This window comes from Capra hircus, chromosome 2 (assembly GCF_001704415.2).
Source record: "Capra hircus breed San Clemente chromosome 2, ASM170441v1, whole genome shotgun sequence".
Taxonomy (NCBI): Eukaryota; Metazoa; Chordata; class Mammalia; order Artiodactyla; family Bovidae; genus Capra; species Capra hircus.
The window spans coordinates 131475002-131501105 of NC_030809.1; the positions used below are offsets into that span (position 1 = coordinate 131475002).

The following is a 26104-nucleotide window of genomic DNA, read 5'->3' on the forward strand; positions in this document are numbered from 1 at the left end:
ACCCTTTGTGGAATCAAGGCACATCGTCATTGCAGCGAATCAGTGTGTTCACGGAGGAACACAGGAAGCTCCACTGAGCCTCAGTGTCCCGCGTTAACTAAGGCTTCATTATTTGGGCACGACTGATTACAACATGGGGCATTACAACTAGGTCAGGTCAATTTCCAGGGTCCCCACCCATCTACCACGGGGCCTGCCCCAAATTCCAACCCTCTGTGTGGTAGGTCCTTTCTGGTGACCAGCCCCCATCCCTAGTTATCCAGGGGTCTACCATGACTCGCCTCATTAGCAACACAAAGACATTCCTCGTACTCAGGAAATCCCAAGGGTCTTAAGAAGTGCACAGTGAGGAACCAAGGATGGAGGCCAGACAAACCATACCAGAGTTGGAAGCTTGAACTTTGAAGGGTCAAACCACTGTAACAGTTACAATTTTCCTTCACTCACCAAGAGCCAATTTTCACCCCGGTAGAGAATGCACCCTTGAAGACAATGAAGAGACAGCCCCCCAAAACCAGAATGGAATTTTATTGTGTAAAGTTTATAGAAGTATGACTAGTATTCTTCTGTACAAAGTGCACAACAAATGGTTTTAAATATAACTGAGAGAAATGCGAATCCTATGACATTCGATACAAGCTGCATCATTTACAGGTACACTAAAAAAGTTTTTAAAATATCATCTTTCTCCAAAGAGTCCATTGCGCATTTCTGAAGAGTAGCGACGGGGAACCTCCCAGGCAGTCACAAGGGCATCTTATTGCCCTCGATGCTGATTTTTACTGCGTGTGCAGATCTGCTTTTTTTCCTGATGTCTGTGAACTTTCTCATCTGCTTATCCAGTCGACTGATACCCTTCTTGGAGGTCCCCTGAAACTAAGAGTGGGGTAAAAATTAAAGAGCAAATTACTGAAACACATCTATTTAGTTTTGTCGTTCACCTTCTTTTCTCTGAAAGTCAGCAGACTGCAGAGTTCCCAGCTCTGGAATAACCAGAGTAAGCTTTGGTGACCTCAGGAACAACAGGGCAAGTACACACAGCAGTGTCAGAAATGCATATTAAGCTCTCTCAGAGAAGAAGAATTTTGTTGTTATCTGTGCCGTATTTTAAAATTTTGCCTCAAGTCCACAGAAATTTGCTAGGAAGAGAAACGGGGGAGGAATGAAACTGCATTCCCCCTAATTCATCTGATTACACTCTGACTTTATGCTTTTCCCTTTCAAAGACCAAATATGGAGGTGACCTCTTAATACACACAAGTTCTAACAGTGCTGGCATAAAAAATTATGATCTTCTAAAGCAAGGAAAGTCATCGAAAAAAACCCTAAGCGTAATGAATCAGATCAGAACTGCTAAGTGCTTGCTGGAGCTCTAGTTTCAGATTAGAAATAGTCAGGGTTGTATAACCCTGTGCAAATGATGCCCCTTGTCTGAACGACTTCCAAGACTGCTGGGAGAAGTGATCAGCTAATAATAACAAACACAAGCACACAATCAGGGCTCAAAATAAATGTCAGCTACTACTACTATTACAACTACTTTGCAATCAGTTTGACACAAAAAGAAAAGTAAATTAAGTCTCTTGATCCAAGGGGCTTACTACTTCTTGCATTCTCTTTCTACTTGCCCTTTTATGGTTAAAGATTTGTTGTTAGGTAATTTCTTCTATATTTTGAAAAGATTGTTATGTCTCGAAAAAGTGTGGTTTTCAAGAAACTGACACCTTTAAGAAATGCTGAAAAGGTCTGCCATTTATGTTGGATCAGGGCAAACTCTTCTCGTTTGGTACAGTAATGCCAGCAATCCCAATCTTCATGAATGCTGAGTAGTTGAAAAGAGATGAGTTCTTTTAGTTCTTTTCCCCAGATATCTACTCCTCAGAGATCCCCTGTGAAGCTTAATCCAAAGAATGCTAGAATTAGGTAGAGACTAGGAGATACTTCAGGGCTGGTACGAGTGTGGTGAAGTTCTTTTGAGTTGGGGAACCCCTCCTAGGCTTATCTCACCTTTAGATTCAGCTTCTACCTCAGATATAAGCAAGGATCTCTAACAAATCATTCTTGAATAAGAGCTACATTGATATCATCCTAGATTTTCTATGTACATCCCAATTACAAATATTAAATTAACATCAACTTTGGTATTTGGCACTAGTACTGTGAGGGGGTGTAAAAATTCATTATCAGACAAGAAAGCGCTATCACCCTATGCAATACCCCAGATTTCTGGACAGTCCCAAGTAAGTATCTGACTTCCTTTCAGACAATGTGCCCCGATTTTTAGTATGTGCAGTCAGTGGACACTGGGAAGCCTTACTTGTTCAGATCTCTGCCAACTGCCCAACTCCCAGCAGCTCTACTCATCAGCCTGGACTTCTTTTCCACTCCCAGCACCTTCTGTAACAATTTGAGCCCTCTAACCTCAGCAACTGGCACACGCCCAGGCTGCGCTGACCTACCCCTTGCTATAGATCATAAGACCCATAGCTGGCAAATGCCTGGTTGCCCCAAATCTGAAAACTCACAAAACTGAGTGCCTAGCATGTCAGATTCAGTAACTTCTCTCTTGATTGCTTAACCCTACGCCACCTAGGACAGTAAAGCTGTATACTGCACCACTGTATTAGTGAAAATCAAAAGTAGCCTAAAAGATTAGCAAGATGGGTTTGCTTTAAAAAATATGGTACAATCATATTATAATACAATATTTAGTCACTGAAGAATGTTTACTCAAATGGATTTTTACCATGTTAAGTAAAACACAAACCTAACAAGCTATAAAAGAATATGATCACAATTTTGCTTAAAAGTTAAAACTCTACCACCACAACAAAAGAAACCCCAAACCAGTAATAATATGTTTATGCACACATATATAAAGGATTAAAGAAATAACCCAGAATGTTAATATAAGGTGTGGTGGGATTATAAGTGACACTAAGTTTATTTGTGCTTTTAGTATTTAAAGATTTATATAAAAACATGCACTGCTTTGTCATTTTAATGTTATTTTAAAAGCATTCCATGGAATAAATTAGCATATAAACATACAATGTAGTGCAGGTTATTAAATTATTTAGAAGTGAAAAATCAGAAACCATAGAATAATGAACAAATTATTAATATATTTTTACATGATAGACTTATGCAGCCATTACAAATGATAAATATATAAGGTGGTTTAATGAGAGGAAGTGATCAAAATTATATAAATATAATTTTAATTATATTAAAATATCAACAGGAAACAAAAATTTTTGTCAAATTGCTTTTGAGTGGTGAGTGATTTTTCTTTTTATAATCTCAAAATTTTCTACAATTGTAAGCAGGAAAAAATAAGTTTAAAACATTACTGAAAATACATTTAATACATCAAAATTGTTAACAGTGGTGCTTTACATGGAGGAAGAACAGAACTTTGGGGAATGGGGTTTATTCTACAGTATATTTACCCATGTAATTTCAAAAATAAGAATTAGACTTAAAACAAAAAGAGTTTCATGTGAAAGCCATTAACTCACTGCAGCTTCCTCTTAGGAAGCATGTTCTCCAGTGACACTCACAGTGTCTGCAGTGTGGGAGCCGGGAGGGGCATGTGAGGGGCCTTAGCAGGGAGACAGTGCAGGGCAACCACTGCAGTGCGACACGGGGTGTGCTGGCTTGGGGTTTAGTTGCTCAGTCGTGTCCGACTCTTGCGACCCCACGGACAGTAGCCCGCCAGGCTCCCCTGTCCATGGGATTCTCCAGGCAAGAACACTGGAGTGGGTTGCCATTTCCTTCTCCAGGGAATCTTCCCAACCCAAGAATAGAACCCAGGTTGCTTGCATTGCAGGCAGATCCTTTACCAACTTAGCTACGAGACCAGCTCCCAAAACGTGCCTTAATTATTATTTTTAGGGCAGAGCTCTATAAGCCAGACAGGCCAAGATAAGTAACAGTCCATTTTGATCTTGGGAATGCTGGACAAAGGAGAACTCTGAACTTCCCTCTCGTCATGCTGGTCACGTCTCAGTCTAGCAGGAGGCTGGGCCACCTCTTCCCCCCTCCCCAACACCTACAGGGAAGGCGGGATCCAGACTGTCAAATTGCTGACAGGCACATGCCCTTCCAAAAGAGACTGGCCATTATGGCTTTTTATTACATTTTTCTCTGCCCTATTGTAGATCTTGATTTTCTAAAATAAGTGTGCTGGGGAAGAAAATATATTATGAAAGAGAAGAATAAAAGAAAGGAAGAGACAGTGAGAATAGTAAAGGTAAAGACAAACAGGGGTGGTGGGGAGGGGAAGGAGGGATATCAAGGGAAACAGAAACAGACAGAGGAGAAAAGGGAAGGAGGAGACTCCTGGTGGTCTTCTGGTTAGGACTTCAGGTTTTCACTGCCTGGGTTCAATTCCTGGTCAGAGAACTGAGATCCCACAAGCCACAAGGTGTGACCAAGAAGAGGAGTAGTGGGGAGGAAAAAGGGAAGGAAGCAGAGATGAAGAATTCTTAGCACTGAGCCAGTGCTCCTCTACCCTTTATTCTCAATGAATAAGACTGTGTGCTTGGACTTGACAGTAGCTTGACAGCAAAGTGAACCGGCAGGAAAGTGAGAGTGTCTGTGGAAACAGCTGCCCAAGTAGGGCTAACAGAGGAGGCACAAAAGGCAGGCAACACACTTGCCTCTCAACTGTTCACTGCAGCAAAGTGCTCCTGCTGACCTGGGAGCACAGTGGGTCAGTGGGTCTGGCTTTGTGAATGTTCCAAAGTCGTCTTCATTTCAGGCCATGGACCAAATGTATATTGATTAAATTTATCTCCTAAATATTCAGTGTCAGGATTTACGCAATGAGCCCTCAAAGGCAGGTTACTGAGCCACTGACAACAGGAAGCCACCTCCCTTCCACCAAGATGTTACTAACCAGCTTATATGCCTGTAAGGCAGACCAACCACTATGATTCTGGGCCCTGACAAAAACCTTTTTAATAAAAAGGGTACCAGGCAGAAAGACCAAAATATCTATCAGTGAGGTAATTATGTACTGGGGTACTGATAAAGGAAGGGAACCTCATTATCAATTTCTAAATATTCAAGATGACCAGAAAATCACCAGGTACCTGTCACAGTCATTATGTCAGGACTAAAAGTGGTTCTGGCCTTTTCTGGTTAGGAAAGCACACACGCACACTTGGTTCCACTCTAGCTGCTCAAGCCCATGCACAGAGCATGCTTCCTCGGGGATACCTCCCAGATAACGCTCTGGCAGGGCCAGGCTACAGGGGCATCCTGTTGCCTTCGATGCTGAACTTGACAGCACGGTGCACTCGGCTGAGCCGCTTCTGCTCTGCAAATCTCCTCTTATGCTTTTCCAATCGGCTTAGGCCCTTTTTAAGTATACCAGGCTAGAAAGAGTAGTTTGAATGGAGAATAAACAAAGATTACTGAGCAGCAATGAGGACCAGCGAGTAGTATTTACAGGGATGGCGACAGTGTCTCCCCTCACCACCTCCTAGCAGGCTGACTGACAGCAGCTCAACAGGAAGGGAGGGGTAGGCTGCAAAGCAGGTGAGTTCTGTTTCTCAGGGTTCTAGAATATAGAAGACTACACCCAAACACTCTACCTTCAAGCTTCAGTGGAAACAAAAGGAGTTAACATGAAGAGACTTCCCAACTGATAATGCTTCTTTAAGTCTGAAGTAATGCTCACCGGTAATAATGGTCAGAAATATTACCAAACCAGTAATAATAACAACCAGATAAACTGGCTAGATAAAGAGAAAATAGCTCCCTTCAAATCAGATAAACCTTAAGAGCTGCTTAAGGGTTCTCAAACATGAAGTAAAAGACAGACAGTAATCTGTATTTCAGATCCACCTTGCGGTCCCTGGACTGATGACTTACCCTAGATGATTCCATTTCCACATTCCACTTGGGCCTGACAACATAATCCTTGTTCGAGGGCATGGGGACCCTTGCCCGGGCGCAGAATCCAGGATCTCCAGGTCTAAGAGCCCTGAGAGCGGGAAGAAGAGCACGCTGCTTATGCAGCCAGCCTTGGCTGGGCCCATGCACTCACCTGCACACCTGTGTCAGACGTCCTCGCCCTCCCGACGTCGCCCCATCCACGCCCTGCTGTCTCAGATGGCTCCATCACCACTCGCACTGCTCTATCAACTGCAACTTTCCCCACAAAGCCAGCCTCCTCTGCAGGACTCCTTATCCCCTCTTCTCAGCTTCAGATGGAACTGTGCCTCTCTCCTTTCTAAGGCTGGCTCCTCCACGAGGACTCTCAATCTCAATTTCTCTGGTCTAATGGAGTCGCTTGTGTTCACTTGTGAGATGAGAAGTCAGGCAGGTAAAATGACCTCCCAAACTGAGTATGCCCATAAAGCAGTTTACATGGTTGTGCATATGCAACTCATATAGTAATCTTTTGGTCTGTTTCCTGTTTTGTAAAAAAAAAAAACTTGAGATATAGATTCACATGCAATTTTAAGAATTAATACAGAGAGATCCAGTGTCTCTCAAAAAACAACATGCAAATCACTACAGCACACTATCACAAGCAGGATACTGATGTTGTTGTCACTCATCAATTTTTGTTTTCATTTTCCCCAGTTTTGCTCGCACTCATTAATCTCCGTGTATGTGTTTCTTCATAAGAAACCACCACGCCATCTTCCAGAGTGGCTGTACCATTTTACCTGCAGCAGTGGATGAGTGGTCCAGTTTCTCTGCATCCTTGCCGGCATTTAATGGTGTCACATACAGTAACTTTCACATGCAAACTGAAGAACCACCATGCTAAAGACTGCCATCCTTCAAAAGTGAAGTCTATTCAGTGTCTGGGAATTTGAGTCACTCAACTTTTAGGTACCTATCTCCACTGGTATATGGAGATTGGGTATGTGTGGATGTTGGGGTGGGGGGTGGAAGAGAAGGCTAAAAGATTCTCAACTGCTTCTCTTCCCTTGGACGGTTTGCTCTATTCTTGAATATCAAGCTTCTAGAACTTTCACATATGTGAATAGATCAACTGACTAGAAAATTTCCCACAGCTCTTACTTTCCCCCTGAAGCCACTGGCAGCAGACCTATCCACAAGGAAATGACACGGGCTCCCTCCAACTCATTTCCTGTTTTCCTTTTGAGATGTGGGTGCTGCGTAATTGCCAGCATTCACTGCACAGCCCCTCTGAAGTCTACTCTCCACCACAGCCCCCTCCAGGGCAGCCTTGTCCTTCTCTAGGTTCTCTTCCAATGTGTAGGATCACAGCTCCTCACTGGCCTTCAGTGGCTACACCCCTTTTCAAAGCATTCAGTTTATTTTTTAATGCATTTATTGGGTTTTTTTGTTTTGTTGTACTGTGCAGCTTGCGAGATCTTAGTTCCTCAACCAGGGACTGAACCTGGGCCACTGCGGTGAAAGCACCCAGTCCTAACCACTGGACAACCATTATACTCTGTTAATTTCATGATTCAACAATCTTTTCTAGGGAGATAACTATCAATGTCTCTAGCTGAAACTCCAGCTCTAGACCCAGGATATTTACAGGACTATCTCATTCACCTTCTATTTAATACGTTCAAGAAAAAACTCACCTATGACTTCACATCAACTTTTCTCCACCCTACTGAAGGGTAACACCATCATCTCAGTTAAGTTTAAAATTCTGGTTGGTATCTTCAACTCTAGCCAGCTCTTTGCCCACCAAGTCACCAACTCCTGGCAGTTTTGCACCTGCAAATCCTCAACTCTCTGCTTGTCCATTACAGTTTCAGTTCATCTGTATCACGACCTTCAGCTCTTCTGCCCTGCAACCCATCTCACAGCATGCCACCAGCAGTGCATTCCAAGTCAAAGTTAATTTCACATCCATGCTCAGAAAACTTTCTCTCCCAGCATCAGGGTCTTTTCAAATGAGTCAGTCCTTCGCATCAGGTGGCCAAAGTATTGGAGTTTCAGCTTCAGCATCAGGCCTTTCAATGAACACCCAGGACTGATCTCCTTTAGGATTGACTGGTTGGATATCCCTGCAGTCCAAAGGACTCTCAAGAGTCTTCTCCAACACCACAGTTCAAAAGCATCAATTCTTTGGTGCTCACCTTTCTTTATAGTCCAACTCTCACATCCATTCATGACTACTAGAAAAACCATGGATTTTTAGAGGGACCTTTGTTGGCAAAGTAATGTCTCTGTTTTTTAATATGCTGTCTAGGTTGGTCACAGCTTTTCTTCCAAGGAGAAAGTGTCTTTTAATTTCATGGCTGCAGTCACCATCTGCAGTGATTTTGGAGCCTAAGAAAATAAAGTCTCTCTCTGTTTCCATGGTGTCCCCATCTGTTTGCCATGAAGTGATGGGACCAGATGCCATCATCTTCATTTTCTGAATGTTCAGCTTTAAGCCAACTTTTTCACTCTCCTCTTTCACTTTCATCAAGAGGCTCTTTAGTTCTTCACTTTCTGCCATAAGGGTGGTGTCATCTGCGTATCTGAGGTTAATGATACTTCTCCCAGTGATCTTGATTCCAGCTTGTGCTTCATCCAGCCCAGCATTTCACATGATGTACTCTGCATATAAGTTAAATGAGCAGGGTGACAATATATAGCCTTGATGTACTCCTTTCCCTATTTGGAACCAGTCTGTTGTTCCATGTCCAGTTCTAACTGTTGTTTCCTGACCTGCATACAGATTTCTCAGAAGGCAGGTCAGGTGGTCTGGTATTCTCATCTCTTGAACAATTTTCCAGTTTGGTGTGACCCACACAATCAAAGGCTTTGGCATAGTCAATGAAGCAGAAGTAGATGTTTTTCTGGAACTCTCTTGCTTTTTCCATGATCCAGCGGATGCTGGCAATTTGATTTCTGGTTCCTCTGCCTTTTCTAAATCCAGCTTGAACATCTGGAAGTTCACAGTTCACCTACTGTTGAAGCCTGGCTTGGAAAATTTTGAGCATTACTTTGCTAGTATGTGAGATGAGTGCAATTGTGTAGTAGTCTGAACACTCTTTAGCATTGTCTTTCTTTGGGATTGGAATGAAAATTGACCTTTTCCAGTCCTGTGGCCACTGCTGAGTTTTCTAAACTTGCTGGCATATTGAGTATAGCACTTTCATAGACACATCTTTTAGGATTTGAAATAGCTCAACTGGAATTCCATCACCTCCACTAGCTCTGTTCATAGTGATGCTTCCTAAGGCCCACTTGACTTCACATTCCAGGATGTCTGGCTCTAGGTGAGTGATCACACCATCGTGATTATCTGGGTCATGAAGATCTTTTTTGTATAGTTCTTCTGTGCATTCCTGCCACTTCTTCTTAATATCTTCTGCTTCTGTTAGGTCCATACCATTTCTGTCCTTTATTGTGCCCATCTTTGTATGAAAGGTTCTCTTAATATCTCTAATTTTCTCTAGTCTTCCCCATTCTATTATTTTCCTCTATTTCTCTGCATTGATCACTGAGGAAAGGTTTCTTATCTCTCCTTGCTATTCTCTGGAACTCTGCATTCAAATGGGTATATCTTTCCTTTTTTCCTTTGCCTTTAGCTTCTCTTCTTTGATCAGCTATTTGTAAGGCCTCCTCAGACAACCATTTTGCCTTTCTTTTTCTTGGGATGGTCTTGATCACTGCCTCCTGTACAATGTCAGAAACCTCTGTCCATAGTTCTGCATCTATCAGATCTAACCCCTTGAATCTATCTGTCACTTCCACTGTATAATCGTAAGGTATTTGATTTAGGTCACACCTGAATGATCTAGTGGTTTTCCCTACTTTCTTCAATTTAAGTCTGAATTTGGCAGTAAGGAGTTCATGATCTGAGCCACAGTGGCTCCCATATTGTTTCTGCTGACTGCATAGAGCTTCTTCATCTTTGGCTGCAAAGAATACAATCAATCTGATTTTGGCTACTAGCCATCCCTAAAATAGGCCTTGAATGCTTACCCTACATCTTTGCTTAAGCTCTCCCCTTTGCCTCTGATCCCTCTAAAGACTTTGAGAGAAGGGACTACTTTTAATATGATTCTGTATTTCTGGAGCCTAACACAATTTATTATATACCAAGTGGCAACAAAATCTTTACTCAAAACTATTTTTCAATCTTCTTGCAGCCTCCAGAGCACCAATACAGTGTGGCTATTCAATAAATGCTACACTAAAAATCATCCCCCACCACTCTGAACCATCATTTCATTTGCTATTTTTCTTAAAGCAGCAAGAAGAACATTCACAATATCGTGTAAGAAGAAAATCAATACCAAAAAATCTTACTTTTCTTCTCCTGTCAGCACCTTTTCCAGATCTCTTCGGGGTGTCTGACCACCAGTGCTGGGAGAAAAGCAATTGATGAGATATTAGGACTGTTAGAACTTTACAATTAAGGGGAAAAGAGCAAAGTGAAATATCAAACTCAGATCACAATTAGGTCCTTTATATTCGATCAAAGAAAATAATTCCTACTCTCATAAAAGTGCTATTTATTTCAGTCATCATTTGCACATCAGGTTTCACTCACCTGTAATGATCCTGCTAGATGCAACTGTATCCAGTTTAGGGATACAAATTTAACCAGTAATATCCAACCCCCCCCCCCCCGCTAAGAATCTGGAAATGGGACTAAGAAAGTTGTTCCTGTGAGTGGCTGCAACAACAGAAGCAACCTCCAAAACGGAGGTAGAGGCCACATGCAACCAGGAAAGCCGGGGGGGGGGGGGGGGGGGTGGGGAGCAGGTGACAAGCTTCACTGGACACTGCTGTTGCTAAGTTGCTTCAGTTGTGTCCGACTCTATGCGACCCCATAGACGGCAGCCTACCAGGCTCCTCCATCCATGGGATTTTCCAGGCAAGGGTACTGGAGTAGGGTGCCATTGCCTTCTCCAACTAATTCACTAGTTTAGTATGCAATAAAATAACAGAGGCTTTGAATAAGACCAGACTAGTGTCTAGTCACTAGACACTACCCACATTTAAACTTAAATGGTATTATGAACTACAAGAGATAGCAAGCGGAAAGACAAACTCCTACATCTTATGGGTTTCTTAATCATCTTGATTTACCAAACAACAACAACAACAACAACAACAACAACACCACCCCTGAGTTGTCAGAGCAATAGTATTTGCTTCACTTACTCATACCTGTTCCCTCATACCTGTTCATTCTTCGCCTTTGGGGCATCTGTTCTAGGTCTCTCTGCTCCCTTTCTTCTCTTGTCATTCCCTTGTAGTTTGAGGTAAGACCAAATATAGGTCGAGACCATTCATCTACAACAAAGGGAAATTAATTGTTTAGTCAACAGAGTGGCATTCTTGAAATAATCACACCCTATGGGAATGTCATAGTCTAGGCATTCAGAATATTCTCTCCTTAAAGACACCATTATTTCAGAACCATTTATCGGATAAATGTCTATTTAAGTCTTCTGCCCATTTTCTGATTTTTTTTGTTTTTAATACTGAGTAGTATGAACTATTTGTATATTTTGGATATTAAGCCTTGTTGATCACATTGCTTACAAATACTGAAAACAGAAAATCTTGAAATTCTCTATGTTCTTATTCTAACCAAAATCAAGCTCCTTTACTACTTAGTTGTCAAAGTGGTTTAAATCTTTAAAAATTACCTTTTGATAGTACAGACGTCAGGCCTGTACTCACCTAGTCTAAGAAAGCTGTTAACGCAAGTGCACACACGACGACGCTCTACATGCACGCTGTTTAGCCAGCAAAAGGCCAGAGGTGCCACTCGATGCTTTGCGCTTACTGCTGCATTCTGTGTGCTTCCCCGGTGGCTCAGAGGGCAAGGGACCCGCCTGCAATGCAGGAGACCTAGGCTCCATCGCTGGGTCAGGAAGGCCCCCTGGAGGAGGGAATGGCTACCCGCTCCACATGCTCGCGGTCTCCAGTCTTTTTGGTACCAGGGGTCAGTTTTGTGAAAGACAATTTCTCCACGGACATGTAGCGCTCAGGCGGTAATGCAAGTGAGAGGGAGCAGCTGTCAACACAAATGAAGCTTTGTTTGCTCGCCAGGTGCTCACCTCCTGCTGTCTGATCTGGTTCCCCTGGTACACACTATCAAAACAATAACGGACCTTTACAGACACAACACAGGTGTCATCAGACTAAGAAGGAAGCAAGGAGTCTCGGGGGTCTCTATCTCTTTAAAAACTGACATGCCTTCCCTATCTCTGGATTCCGAATCACTTGTAGTACATCATGGGTATCAGTAGGAACAGCCTGCTTCCCTCTGCCTTGGGCAAAAAGAAGGTTGAAAACCACTGCATCAAAGCATCAAAAGCTTATTATTTAATAGGCAGTAAACTGCAGGTTAGTAACAAGATGTAATACTCCTCCAGTTTATTTAAAAAATTAAATTTCTTCTAAAAGTTTTTGATAATCTTAAAATAGCAATAGGCAAGTAACTACTGCATTCAGATGTAAAGTCAAAGTGAAAGTGAAGTCGCTCAGTCCTGTTCAACTCTTTGTGATCCCATGGACTGTAGCCCACCAGGGTCCTCCATCCATGGAATTTTTCAGGCCAGAGTACTGGAGTCGATTGCCAATTCCTTTTCCAATTCAGATATAAAAGTAGTTACTACTTCAATCTAGTCTTAAAGTTTAAAAATCTTTCCAACACAAAACATAGGAAGAATTAAGGAGGGGGATGAAGATACACATGGTGTTCAATACAGCAACTGATTAGATGAATTTCAGTTAAGACTTCTCGGGATTTCTCTGGTATCATTAAGTAACAACACACAAAAGGCTTTGGAGATCGTTATAAAAAAGTAACAACAGCAGCAGCAGCAGCTAACATTTCTTGAGGATTTACTGTATTCTAGGCACCATGCTTTATATGTATCTTGTTTAATCTTTACGACAACCTAAGTTAAACACACAGTTCTCTGTTTTACAGAGGAGGAAACGTGATTTAGAGCTTAAATCACTAGCCCAAGGATATGCAGTAAGGCAGGTGGTAAATGGGAACCCAGGTAGGACTGACTCTAGGGCCTATATTCTAATCTCCCTCTCTACATGTTCTTGATCCATAATTAGAAAACGCATGATTTTATTTGTTATACACTGGGATAGCATCCTTAAATATACTGAGAAGCATTTTAAGTCTAAGGACAAGAAGCTTGGTATCTCTAAGAAGATATCAAAAATTTTTCTACTTCGTTTCATAGACTCATTTTAAAAGACTACTAGTGAAAATAGAGTTAGTTTCTATATACATATATACACACGTCTCTCTATAAACATGAACACAAGAAACAAAAGGCAAAATGTACATACTGATTAATTTCCCTGCCATGTCCTTGTTAGACCTTGATTCCTTGGGGTGTTTATAGAGATACATCACTGCTCGTCCAATCCCACTATGCTTCAGGGTCTCCTGGCTCACACTAGGTAGCTGGGGAACATAAACACATACACACATATTAATCATTAAGAAGCTGGGAGTCCTGTCAATCTACTCTAGCGGGCCTGCAACACCTGGTTCATTCACAACAGAACAAACGACAAAAAAGTTCTATTTTCAGTATCTATAGTCATTGAACACAAAGATACTCTGTGTTCCCATAAGGAGTTCAGAGTTCAGTACTACCACTGAGTCGAAGCAAAACTTAACAGTGTGAGAAAGTGTAAACTAAGCGCCTCAGAGGCTGGCAGTTTAACAAAGCAAGGGTCCTCTCAGGTCTCTGAACCAAACAGACCTACGTCTGGACCCACAGCCACTTGCTAGTTTTGTGACCTTGGACAAGTCATTTAACTTCTCTGAGTCTTAATTTCCTTATCTGTAAAATGGAGATAATACACCTATCCTGCAGGTTTGCTGTGAGGAATAAATGAACCTATACGTTTAAAAAACACCTAGCACATAGCAGGTTCCTCAGGATTCCTTCAGAAGTTAAGCAGCTTGCCCAAGGTGTCACAGCCACATAAGGTGGCCCAGACCAAGATTTAAAGGCACATCTGAGGCTGAAGTTGTTGCTCTTTCTACGTCAAGTGCCTCCCTAAAACACACCAACTACCATACTACTCTTCTCAGATAAACCAGAGAATCTAAAAGATCTACCGCAAGATCTTTTTTCTTCAATACCACAGTCACAAGAAGTTTTAAAAGGCCTTCCTTTTAAGTTCATTTTACTTGGTATGCTCCTAATAAACATACCAAATACAACTCTTCTGATAGGCTATGGCAGACAGAATGCAAAAATACACAGTAAAATGCAGAGGTTATGATAATACAAGCCATGTCAAATAATTAATCCAGAGCAAACAAGTCAGAGTATCTGCCTCTCACCTCTTGCAGAATCCTCAGCAGCTCTTCTCGAATCTTCAGTGCTGGCAAGCTCCTATCTGGTAGAGGGGAGAGCCATTCTTTGATGGCGGACATCACACCACTGTCAATAAATGTTTCTTTAAGGTCCTGCCTAAAACAATAACAATAATGGAAAAGGTCAAGGCTATGAACGCTGGTTCTACTGTAGCTTCCTTTGATTTTCTTATGTATTTAGTGATGTTTCAAAAAACTGCTTAAAAAATAAGGCATTTTTTTTACTGAGCACGTGTTCATAGATTTCAACAGCTCTATGAAATTAAGTTCCTGTTTTCAAGAAACAGACATGATATGCAAAGAAAGATGGTTTGTTAATGGTAACCCGCCACCGCCCCCAAAACACACCAACTTACACGAGGGTAGGCTAATGTTGGTATGAGTGGCGCAGACAGCAAGCATAATGAGCTTCAACCATCACACCTAAAAAACTTATGTTGAACCTAGGAGAATAGTGATCCTCAAACTGTTTCAAGTAATAGAGAACCCAGAATTATGCTATTCTTTGCAGGCAGAATACCACCACTCTCCCAGCAGAAAAAAAATCACAATGAAATACTGATTACTATTCAAATTCCATTTTATGTACCGGATCAATTATGTTAACAGAGAACATGGTATTATATATATGAAGTCTGGCACAGATAATTTTCTCTGTTGGCACAGAGGTAGCAATTTTCTAGTATAAAGTCCTAGACCATGTGTTTGGCTCATTGGTATACTAATACAAAGATAAAATTCATGACATAACAGGTCGCAGGAGTCTTGTTCAATACATCCTCCAAGTAGTCTTCCAGGATTTGCTCTGCTCTCAATCATACTGGGAAAAGAGACCCAATTTATAGTGTATAAAGAAAAAAATTAGTAGTTTCCAAGTTTTCTTTCATTAACGTCAGCTTGCTATTTGTTCCGTTTTTATCAGGCATAAAAGTTTAAGAAAAATCTATGAGAACGTAATAATTGAGGAAATTCTATTCATTACTATTTTTCTGTAAACTGATAGAAAGCGATCATTCTTTAATGTCTCTAGAACACCAGTACATAGCTTGAATATCATTCCATTAAAAGGAAAGCACTTTTTAAAGAAAACAGAACACTTACTTCTTAAGGTGCATGACCACAGTAGGTAATAATGTTAATTTTTTCAGTGCTGGTTTTTTTTGATTATTCAACTGTCTGTCTTCCTATAGGAAGAAAAAGATTTTTCTAAAAAAAAGTAAAAAGAAAGCAATGGCTTTTTTTTAAACTTTTTTTAAAAATTTATTTTTAATTGAAGGAAAACTACTTCACAACATTGTGTTGGTTTCTGCCATATATGAACATCAATCAGCCACAGATATGCATGTGTCCCCTCCCTCCTCCCACCCTATCCTGTCTCTCCAGGCTGTCACACAGCACTGGATTTGAGCCCCCTGAGCAATACGGCAGATTCCTACTGGCTGTCTCATCTTGCACATGGTGATGTCTATGTTTTAATGCTGCTCTCTCGATTCGTCCCACCCTCTCCTTCCCTCCATGCCCATGAGCCCGTGCTCTGTCTCAGCTGCTGCCCTGCAGATAGATTCATCAGTACCATCTTTCTAGATTCCATATGTATGTGTTAATATGCCATATTTGTCAGAGAACAATCACTAATAGCAAATTATTAACACTATAATTCTAAGCTTTAAATATAACAAAGTGGCAATTTCTCTGAGACACTAGAGGTTTTCCTACAAGAAAGAACTACATACAATATAGGCATTTTGTAGCGCCAAACCCCACAAAATTGTTAGAATGATTAGTTTTAACAACTACAAATTGAGAGTAACAATTTTAATTTAAAATACTGACACAAATGTCAGGTTTTCAGAGTTCATTCAATGTAAAATTATACATGGAAAAATTTAGTTTATCATCAAGAATAATATTCTAGCTATGCGGTTTGTAACAAAAAGAATATATTATTAAAAACTTTTAGTCTTTGATATTTGGGTATTTTTTTCCTACTTTTTTTTTTTGGTCGTACTGCAAGGCTCGCAGGAATCTTAAGTTTCCAGAACAGGGATTGAAACCCAGGCCCTTGGCAACAAAATCTTGGTGTCTTAACCACTGGACCACCAAGGAATTTCCTCTGCTTTTTTAATTGTGGAAAATTTAAATTCCACAAACACAGAAAACAAAATGACACACTCCTGACACACACATTTCAACAATTACACACACATGGCCAATCTTGCTTACTGATCTCTCTAGCTGCTTTCCCCTTCACCCTTGAATTATTCTGGAACAAGTCCTATACACATAGCAAAATACCTCAGCAAGTGCCTCTAAAAGAGCAGGACTTGTTTTTAATCATTGTATTTGGCCAATTTTTACATTTGAGCACAATTTTAAAATGCAATGAATTAAATGTAATCTCTTAATCAGAGGCAAAAGCATGGCACATGAGTCTAAAACCTATTAGGCATAAGTTTATAATTTTTTTGTATGTGAAGAAACATCACTTTGTGGTAAACTAGCCAAACCTGAGAGCAAAATCATTCCTCCATAAAAACAGCAAACCAGGGACTTCCCTGGCAGTCCAGATATTAACATGCCATACTTCCAATGCAGAGGGTGCCAGTTTTGAACCCTGGTTGAGGAATTACATACTGTGTGGCCAAATAAATAAAATAGCAAAATATTATGAAAAAGGCAAACCAATTCAGCTAAAAAGGCTCATTTTACTAAATATTCAAGTCTTCATTTTTCCCCCCTAAAACATACTACAAATTTCCATGTTTAACATTTAGAACATTAAATACTTATCATAAAAAAAATTAAGTATCTTTAATGTAAATTAAGCAAGAATTAAGCTTTTTTTTTTTTAAAAAAAAAGGGCAGGAATTCCCTGGTGGTCAAGTGGCTTGGACTTGGTGCTTTCACTGCCAAGGACATGAGTCCAATCTCTGGTTGGGAACTCAGATCCTGCAAGCCACAAGGTGTGGCCAAAAAAACAAAACAGGCTATATAATCATTTATGGGAGGAAGAAGGATGAAGCCGGAAGTGACCCACCTCAGCAGCTTCATTCATCTTGACAATCATGGCACTCACGACATCATCAGCATCGCTAATAAAAGTGCCACCATCACGGTTGCGTCTGCGCTTGCCACTCATGCTCTTTTTCCGCTGTAACATCATCTCAAAGTCTGACAGAAAGTCCATGCTAAGCAGTAACACAAAAGCAAGGAAAATATAAATTCTCTTTTAAATACACATCTTCTTTTATGAGTTAAGAACCACCAATTTTTAAAATTCTAACTCAATTAAGTGCTACTTTTTTAAGTACAAGTACTTTTAAAATTGTTTTTAACAGAACACAATAAGTGATCATAAATTTTATTCTCAATTTTTCTGCTATCCCAACTGTTACACATGAAACACATTTCACATCTCGAGTTTTACCTGTCATTCCATGGTTCAGTTTTAACTGCACTGCCTTTTGCGGGGAGGGAAAGCGTGGTGTTCAATCATCTAAACACTTCTGTCTTACATAGGAATAACTAGGGAAAAAACTGCTGTTTCTTAATAACAAGAAGTACATAATATGTACTTCTCTCAAAACATAGTATGACTGAGATAAAGATGGAAATGTACAAATCTGCTGCTGCTAAGTCGCTTCAGCCGTGTCCGACTCTGTGCAACCCCACAGACGGGGGCCCACCAGGCTCCCCCATCCCTGGGATTCTCCAGGCAAGAACACTGGAGTGGGTTGCCATTTCCTTCTGCAATGGATGAAAAGTGAAAAGTGAAAGTGAAGTCGCTCAGTCGTGTCCGACTCTTCGCGACCCCACAGATTGCAGCCTACCAGGCTCCTCCATCCGTGGGACTTTCCAAGCAAGAGTACTGGAGTGGGGTGCCATTGCCTTCTCCGACAAATCTGCTAAGAGCCTCAAAAAGTCATCTTAAGAGTTCACCTGAATCTTTACACTTAAGAAGGAAGCAAATATGCTCTACCAAGTAAATAAGATGATATGGTTTATATAATTTAATTTCCAAAGGTATTGGAAACTCAGCTTAATTCTTGCATGTCACTAGGAATTAAGAAGGAAACTATTATTTACAGTATCATCTTTATAACCCTAACAGTAACTAGTAAATCTTTCTATGTTTGGCACCTTTCAAGACACCAGATTTTTCTGTACAGATTACTATCATCTCAACGAAAGTATGTGAACTACAATCAAGCAGTATTCTGTATCTAAAACCTTCCCCTCCGGGACTCCTAAATCAGCTTTCTCCTTCTCAATGAACTTTTATTGGGCTACTTTTTAGACTGAAAAGTAAGCTGAGATGTGAATTTAAAAAGCCTGACAACCAAATAGCTCCACAAAGATAGCTAAGCACAGGGCAAATGGAAGAAAAATAACAAGTGCAAATAATTTTAAGATAGCAACCGTATATAGAGAAGTAGATGGGAGAACAAAAATGGAAGATTCTTTCCTACACTTAATCAGGAACCAAAATAAGAAAAACAAAGTTCGTTAGTCTTCATCTCATTTTAAAGTTCTCTTTAACAAAGTCCATTAAAAAAAAAATAAAACAAACTTACTGTTTTCCTCTCTTTATGTTATCATCAGAATCTGAATCTTCGGCTTCTTTTACCTGTGTTTCACTTTTTTCTTCTTCCAAATCTTCTTGGTTAAAACCCTAAATGCAGGGTAAGTCAGTCAGTTATCACAACCTCATTACAGACTCTTCCGTGGAACTGCTTGCTCTTGGATACCAAAAGATATATAGCAAAAAAGCTCCCTTCCCCTCTAGCCATTAGTGGTACTGGTTTTGTTTCCTTCCAGACACGCTTATGCTTACAGAAGCACTTTCACTCACTACGTTCTTTCATTATACACCGAGTACGGTATGCTGTTTTGTACATTTCACATCTAACAAAAGAATCTGGAGTCAAACTGATACTGGTACAAACTACCTTTGTTTGATTTCATCAAACAATTGCAGCCATAATTTAAATATTTCCCTATTGACATTTAGATATGTGTAGTTGAACTCTTGAGAAATATCTGCAAACTGTCTGCAAATTGGTTATACCATTAACTCTCCTTCCAGCAAAGCACAAGTGAACCCGTTTCCTCACCTTCTCAGGACTATAGCAGGTTATCAAGCACTGACATTAGCAATCTCTGCACTGAGAAAAACAAAAGACATCCCTGTAGTTTTCTCTGCATCCACTTATTATGAGTAAGGCTGGGCATTTTTCAGGTTTCAAAGCTATCTGTTATTATTTCTCTGTGAACTCTCAATATCCAGTGGCCATTTTCCCACTGGATCTTTGTCTTACTGGTACAGAAAATCTCTTTAAAAATGAAATCAGCCCTTGTTACGTGACAGGAACAGCACAATCCTCACACCTGTACAGTTTTGCAAATACAGTTTGATTTTGTTTATGGTCATGTTTTCCAGGCACAATTTTTTAACTTAAATGGCCAGTATTTTCTTCATAGCTTGTAACTTTCATGTTATACTTAGAAAGGCCTTCCCAATGCTTTCCCTAGGATGCTGTTTTTCTCACTGAACTGAACCTATCAGCTGATGTCCATTCTCCACACTAGAACAATATATCTTGTCCTTGTAAATGTGGCTTAATGTTGTATAAGGCCCATGAGGGCAATGTCCAAACAATCTCTGGCACTCACTGAGTGAATTCTTTTCTATTTTCTTTGGATTTGCTATTTTTCTACCATCTTGAACTATACTCTAAATTCATCTACTTTCATTCTCTCTTGCTTTAGTAATGAAAGTACTGACTTCTTTTTCAACATAAGAACTGTTTAACAAGTTTTAATTTTCTCTGGATGGCAAGGGTGTTTTATTTGCTAATTTTGTTTCCGACTTTTAATTTCATTGCATTCAGAAAATGCTGTCTATAGTTTCTATGTTTGGCAGAGGTTTAAATTTTATTTGGAAATGCAAAGAACCAGGAACAGTCAAGGCAATCTTTGAGAAAAACAAACTTAAAGGACATAAAAAACCAAATATCCAGAGTTATGCATTAACAGTACAAGGATAGACCAACAGAACAGAAAAGATAATTCAAAAAAAGACTAGAAGATATATATACACACTTGATTTATGACAAAGATGTCACTACAGAGTAGTGGAAAAGAATAGTCTGGGTCAACTAGGGGGTGGGGGGCAGAAATCCTGACTATCTCATACATATTGAACTTGTTTTTTATTCACTGAGTCACGTCTGACTCTTACAACTCCACGGACTGCAGCCCACAAGGCTCCTCTGCCCATGGGATTTTTTCCAGGCAAAAATACTGGAGTGGGTTGCCAGTTCCTTCTTCAGGGGATCTTCCCGAACCAGGGATCTAACTTGTGTCTCCTGCATCGGCAGGCAGATTCTTTACCGCTGAGCCACGGGAAAGCCCACATACTGCACATAGAAACTCATTCTAGACAGACATTATAAATTTAATGAAAAGATACACAGGATTCTAAAGAATTACTCACAAGAATGTTTTTATAACCCTGGGAATAGGCAAAATTTTCCTACAATTTGAAACACTTTCAACATAAAGCAAAAGATTGGTAAAGTGGATTTACACTAAAAAGCTTTTGCTCATTAAAGACTCAACATTAAGAAAGTGAAAAGGCAAACCACTGAATAGAAGATATTTTCATCTTTTATAATCTCCAAAGGGTTTCTGTATCTGGATTACATAGAAAGAGAAACTTCTCGGACTTCCCTGGTGGTGCAGCAGACAGGCACCCGCCTGCCAATGCAGGGGGCGTGGGGTCAGTCCCTGGTCTGGGAAGACTCCACAGGCCACAGAGCCACGGAGCCCATGCACCACGGCTACTGAGCCTGAACGCTGCAGTTACTGAAGCCTGCGTGCCCAGAGCCAGCGCTCCCCAACAAGAGACGCCACCGCAGCGGGAAGCCCGCAGACCACAACTGGAGTAGCTCCTGCTCTCCGCAACCAGAGGAAGCGCAACGCAGTAACGAAGGTCCAGGTCCAGGTCCAACAAAAATTTTAAATTGAAAACAAAAAAAAGAGACTCTTTCCTATCTTTGGTGGTATTTTTTGGTCTGATGGTTCTATTGTTTACATTTCACTTACAGAACTGTGCATTCTCTTTGCAGTTCTGTTGATTTTTGCTTTGTATATATTATGAGTATTTAAAGCCGTGTTACTAAGTACATGGCTAGGTACAATTTAAAACCTTTTCCCAGTATAAAGTGACCCTCTTTATCTTGAACAATGGGTTTTGCCTGAAAGTCTACCTCTTTGATATTCGTACAGTTACATCAGCTTTCTTGTGGTTAGTGTCAGAGACAGTATTCTTTTCCATTCTTTTATTTTCAACGTTTCTTTATCTTCTGTTTTGGATAAATTTTGAAATGAGTATATATATGCTCATTTAAAAAATCTAGTCTCTTTAAACTTGTTCTTTAACTGGAGCACTTAATACATTTCAGTGTGATATTACCAAGGTTTGTTACCTGTTATCTTACCATGTACTACTTTCTAACTGTCCCTCTGTTCTGTATTTCCTTTATTTTTCTCTTTCTTGCCTTCTTTTGGATTGACTAGCTTTTATTATTTCCTTTTTCCTTTCTATTAGGTTGTAAGTTACACATTTCAATAGTATTTTTAGAGATTACAATGTGCATCCCGACTTACCAGACTACTAGTGTATTTTTACATACCTCTGCAAAGACCCGTGAACATTTCAATTTCATGTAAATGCCCAATTTGTTACTGCCATCATGGTTTAGTTTTAAACACATTTTAAACCTTACAAATGTGACTCTGGCTTGCATGACCACTACCCATTTAGACTCAGCCACATGCCTCTGTTCCCGTTTTTCCTTCCTGCATCCCTGACTTTCTGCCTGAGATATTCTTTCTGCCTTTACCACTTCTTTCAGTTGGCATTTTGATAAGATGAAATAAGAAGGGAATCTTCATTTCTGTAGAATACAAAAGAACTCTAAGTTTTAGTTCCTGGATTCTATTACTTCTGCTGACAAGTCAGCTATTAAAATAACTCGCTCTCTGAGGGCTTCCCTGGGGGCTCAGACAGTAGAGAATCCGCCTGCAATGCAGAAAACCTGGGTTCAATCCCTGGGTTGGGAAGATCCCTGGAGAAGGGCATGGCACCCACTCCTCTCTGAATGTACTTGTTTATTACCCTTTGGCTGCTTTCAAGACTTTCCTGCAATTTTGCTGTGATGTATTTAGGGGCAGATTGGTTTGTATTTATCCTACTTGTAATCTGCAGAATTTCTAGACTCTATGATTTATGAATTGTTTCTTTAAATACTGCTTCTGATATACGTATATTTTTCATTTCTCCTTCGAGGATTCCAATTTACCGTTAAACCTTCTCATTATGGTTTTTACATTTTCTACACTAATATCTCAGTATTTCATTCTACATAGTTCCTTCTAACTTACCTTCCAATTCACCCATTTTCTTGTCAAATATGTCTACTCTGTTGTTAAACTCATTCACCAAGTTTTAAATTTCAGTTACTGTAGTTTCACAGTTTCAGAGTTTTTTAAAAAAACTAATTAATGTCTTTAACCACCCTGGTTGTGGTGGTTTAACCATCACTGGTATTTAACCGTCCCAGTGTGGGTCACGGGATCCTTGCTGCACCACGTGCGACTCTCCTTCCAGCCAGCAGTGGTGTATGGCCTCCAGAGCGCACGGGCTCAGCAGCCGCGGCCCACTGGCTTTAGCTGCTCTGCGGCACACGGGATCCCAGTTCCCTGGAAAGGGATCACACCCTCATCCCCTGCACTGCAAGGTGAACACTTAACCAGTGAGTGGACTGCCAGGAAAGTCCCCAGAATTTCTACTTGGTTCTTTTCCAAATATTTAAAAAAATAAACACACACACAACTATTTGCTCTAAGAAACCTTTTAATCTTTTACCTTGCTGAACACAGGTACTATCTAAAATTTCTGTATCTAGAGCCCTTAGGTCTATTTCTACCATCTGTTGTTACTACTGTTTTCTTTTAAAATTGTTAAGTGCGTATTATGTATTTGAAAAACTACAGAAATAATTTGAGGTCTATGATTATGTTAACTTTATCCTGAAAGTTTTTTTTTTTTTTTAACGTTTTGGCACATGGGATCTTAGTTCCCTGACCAGGGATAAAATCCAAGCCTCGTGTGGTGGAAGCACAATCTTAATCACTGGACTGCCAGGGAAGTCCCTGTCCTGAAAGGATTTCTGTCTGAATATATCAGGTTCCTGAGAGCCAATGGGCTAACCACAGTAATCAAACTTCTGAGACTGAGGTTCTCCATGCTGCTAGATGACTCAAAGGTAACCTAAAATCTGAGCAAAGGCTATTTTAACTTCCAGTTCACCCTTAATCTTAGGAGTCTCAATCCAGAGCATGGTGTTTTCAGGGTTACCTAACCTCAACAGGCCCTGACCTCGAAGATTTGTCTCTTGAGCCTTGAGGCAGCTGAAAATAAACTTACCCTCTCAGGCTGACTAGATGAATAGCCCAGAGAAAGCAATTCTAAATGCTGAGCTTACCTCTTTAGGTTTCTACCTTTTGCTGGGTTTTATCTCATTTTATGATGATGAGCAACTTTCTGAAACATTTCGTCTAGCTTTTGTAGCTGTCCTTAGCAGATGGACAAATTACACTGCCTGCCATTGCTATAATGAGAAGTTCCGTAACTATTGTGACTCTTTCTCTTTAGCACTGTAAAGTGCCTTTCATTGCACTTTAATGTGTTCCTTCCTGCCCTTCGTACAATTTTGCCTGTTATATTCCTTTTATGCCTTTGCAGGCCCTTTCATTTCACTTTCTGAATACCTTTTTTCTAGATTATTCTGCTGGATACATCACAGTTGTTTATTCTTACTTACTGGAATCCCTTAATAGAGAACCACTGCCATAAAAACAAACAAACAAAAAATATAAACAAAAAGGAAATATTTCCATCTTATACTTACTGTAAATTCTTCCTCCTCCTCATCACCAGATTCTCCAAATATGTCTGCAATAAGATTTCTAGAAAAGAAATATAAACAATTTTCATTTGTTTTCTTCTCATTTGCATAGGAATCATGAAATCTTTTTCTACTAGGGTATAATTTACATATAGTGAAACATGTGGGTCTCATGTGTCCACTTCGATGGGTTTTGACAAAGGCACACATTTATGTAACCATTACTTAATAGAACAACTCCGTCTCCCAGAAAGTTCCTTTGTGGCCTTTTCTAATGAGTCAAATATATAAATATCCCGGAGGCAACCGCCATTCCACCTACCATCACGTTAGTTTTGCCTGTTGTTGCACTTCACGTGAGTGGAATTAGGTAACACGTCCCTTATGCTTTCTTCACTTTTTAGACAGTGTTTTTGAGAGTCACTCACGCTGTAGTATGCAGCAGCAGCTGAAGAATTAAAACCCTACATCTCCCACAGCCATGCAATTAGGCAGGGCATACTATATTACGCTTCAACACAGAATTTTAATGTAAGCTTAAATAACTTGAAAGACAAACTCCCCTCTACCACCGTACATGAACCCGGGGAAGCTCAGGTTACACTGCCACTTACTCTTCTTCATTCCCTGACTCACTGTCACTCCCAAACAGGTCCTTCTCTTCGTTTTTCTTATCAGACAGTTCTTTCCCCGCTTCGTCGTCACTGTCAGATGCTATTGTCTTCTCTCTTTTGCCTGATTTGTCCGATATAACATCACTGTCAGAGTCATCTGCATCAGAGACAACACGACTCTTCTTTGCTGCTGTTGAAAAAGAAAACCATCATTAGTCTTATTCACCATGGTTACTGTGTTAGTAAGTACAACAGGTGCTCTAAGATGGCAGTATGCGGCAAAAATCAAAGGTCTTATAACACAGTTTAGAATAAAAAAAACTTAAAAGATTCACCCGAGTCATCTCACAATTAAGAAGATGTTAGGAAAAAGAGGCCAAAAGATGAAGTTTTTCCCCAAAATAAAGTGGGCATCAATAGCTACCTTTCCTTTGGGGGAATGAAGAAAATAAGACTAGAATCTCTTCCATGCTGCCTAGTATTAGCAGAACTCTTAAGGCTTGGATATTCTTTTGTGGAATCCCCGTTTCTCAATTATCCATCACTGCTCAATCTGGAATTTCAAACTGCACGTATGTTGCTCTTTTCCCTTCTCCTTTTAATAACTATCAGGTTATTGGGGAATGTCTTTTCCAAAGAAGATATTTCATAAAAAAGTAATCAAGTAGTAAAGATTGGAATAGTCTGTGGAGACACTGAGTCTCTAGATAAGAGTGCCTCACAAACTTCCCGGCACTCAGTGATGTTTAACAAATGAAGACAGGCACCCGTGGGAGCTCAGTCACTGTATGGGTGGGACGCAGTGCATTAGCTGTCAGAGACCCACCGCTAACTCTGGACACAGCTGAGTTTCCATGTAAACATGTTTCCTTGAACATTACCCTTTCTAGTAAAACACAAACAAACAAAGAATTTTCATGTAAATCTTCCATATTGCCATTGTCATGCAGTCTATCTTATCAACCTGAAGCAGTCAGAACTTAACAAATACTGCTAAAATAATTCAAAGGAAATTTAACATTAAGACTTGCCAATGAGGGAATTTCCTGGTGTCCAGTGGTTAAGATGCTGCACTCTCATTGCCAAGGGCCTGAGTTCAATCCCTAGTTGGGGAACTAAGATCGCATAAGCCAGAACTATGCTTCATAGTTTAAGTTTAGACAATAAGTAAAACTATTGATAAACCGCCCAAA

General features: G+C 40.2%; 1 protein-coding gene across 3 annotated transcripts in view; it reads right to left on the minus strand.

Annotated features, from left to right (window-relative positions):
* IWS1 (IWS1, SUPT6H interacting protein) overlaps positions 509-26104 on the minus strand; it is a 47167-nt gene continuing 21571 nt past the window's right edge. Inside the window, exons 4-15 of one of the 3 annotated variants that reach the window (XM_018065837.1) lie at positions 24912-25101; positions 24301-24358; positions 18898-18995; positions 17361-17511; positions 15425-15507; positions 14291-14420; positions 13279-13396; positions 11136-11247; positions 10255-10311; positions 5884-5995; positions 5227-5384; positions 790-876 (exon numbers count right to left, since the gene is read on the minus strand). In XM_018065837.1, the coding sequence (XP_017921326.1) occupies positions 5256-5384; positions 5884-5995; positions 10255-10311; positions 11136-11247; positions 13279-13396; positions 14291-14420; positions 15425-15507; positions 17361-17511; positions 18898-18995; positions 24301-24358; positions 24912-25101 (1238 nt within the window). In that variant the 3' untranslated portion in view covers positions 790-876; positions 5227-5255. Of the gene's footprint in view, positions 877-5226; positions 5385-5883; positions 5996-10254; positions 10312-11135; positions 11248-13278; positions 13397-14290; positions 14421-15424; positions 15508-17360; positions 17512-18897; positions 18996-24300; positions 24359-24911; positions 25102-26104 lie in introns of all 3 variants that reach the window. The other 2 variants (XM_018065838.1, XM_018065833.1) reach the window with 2 other exon arrangements.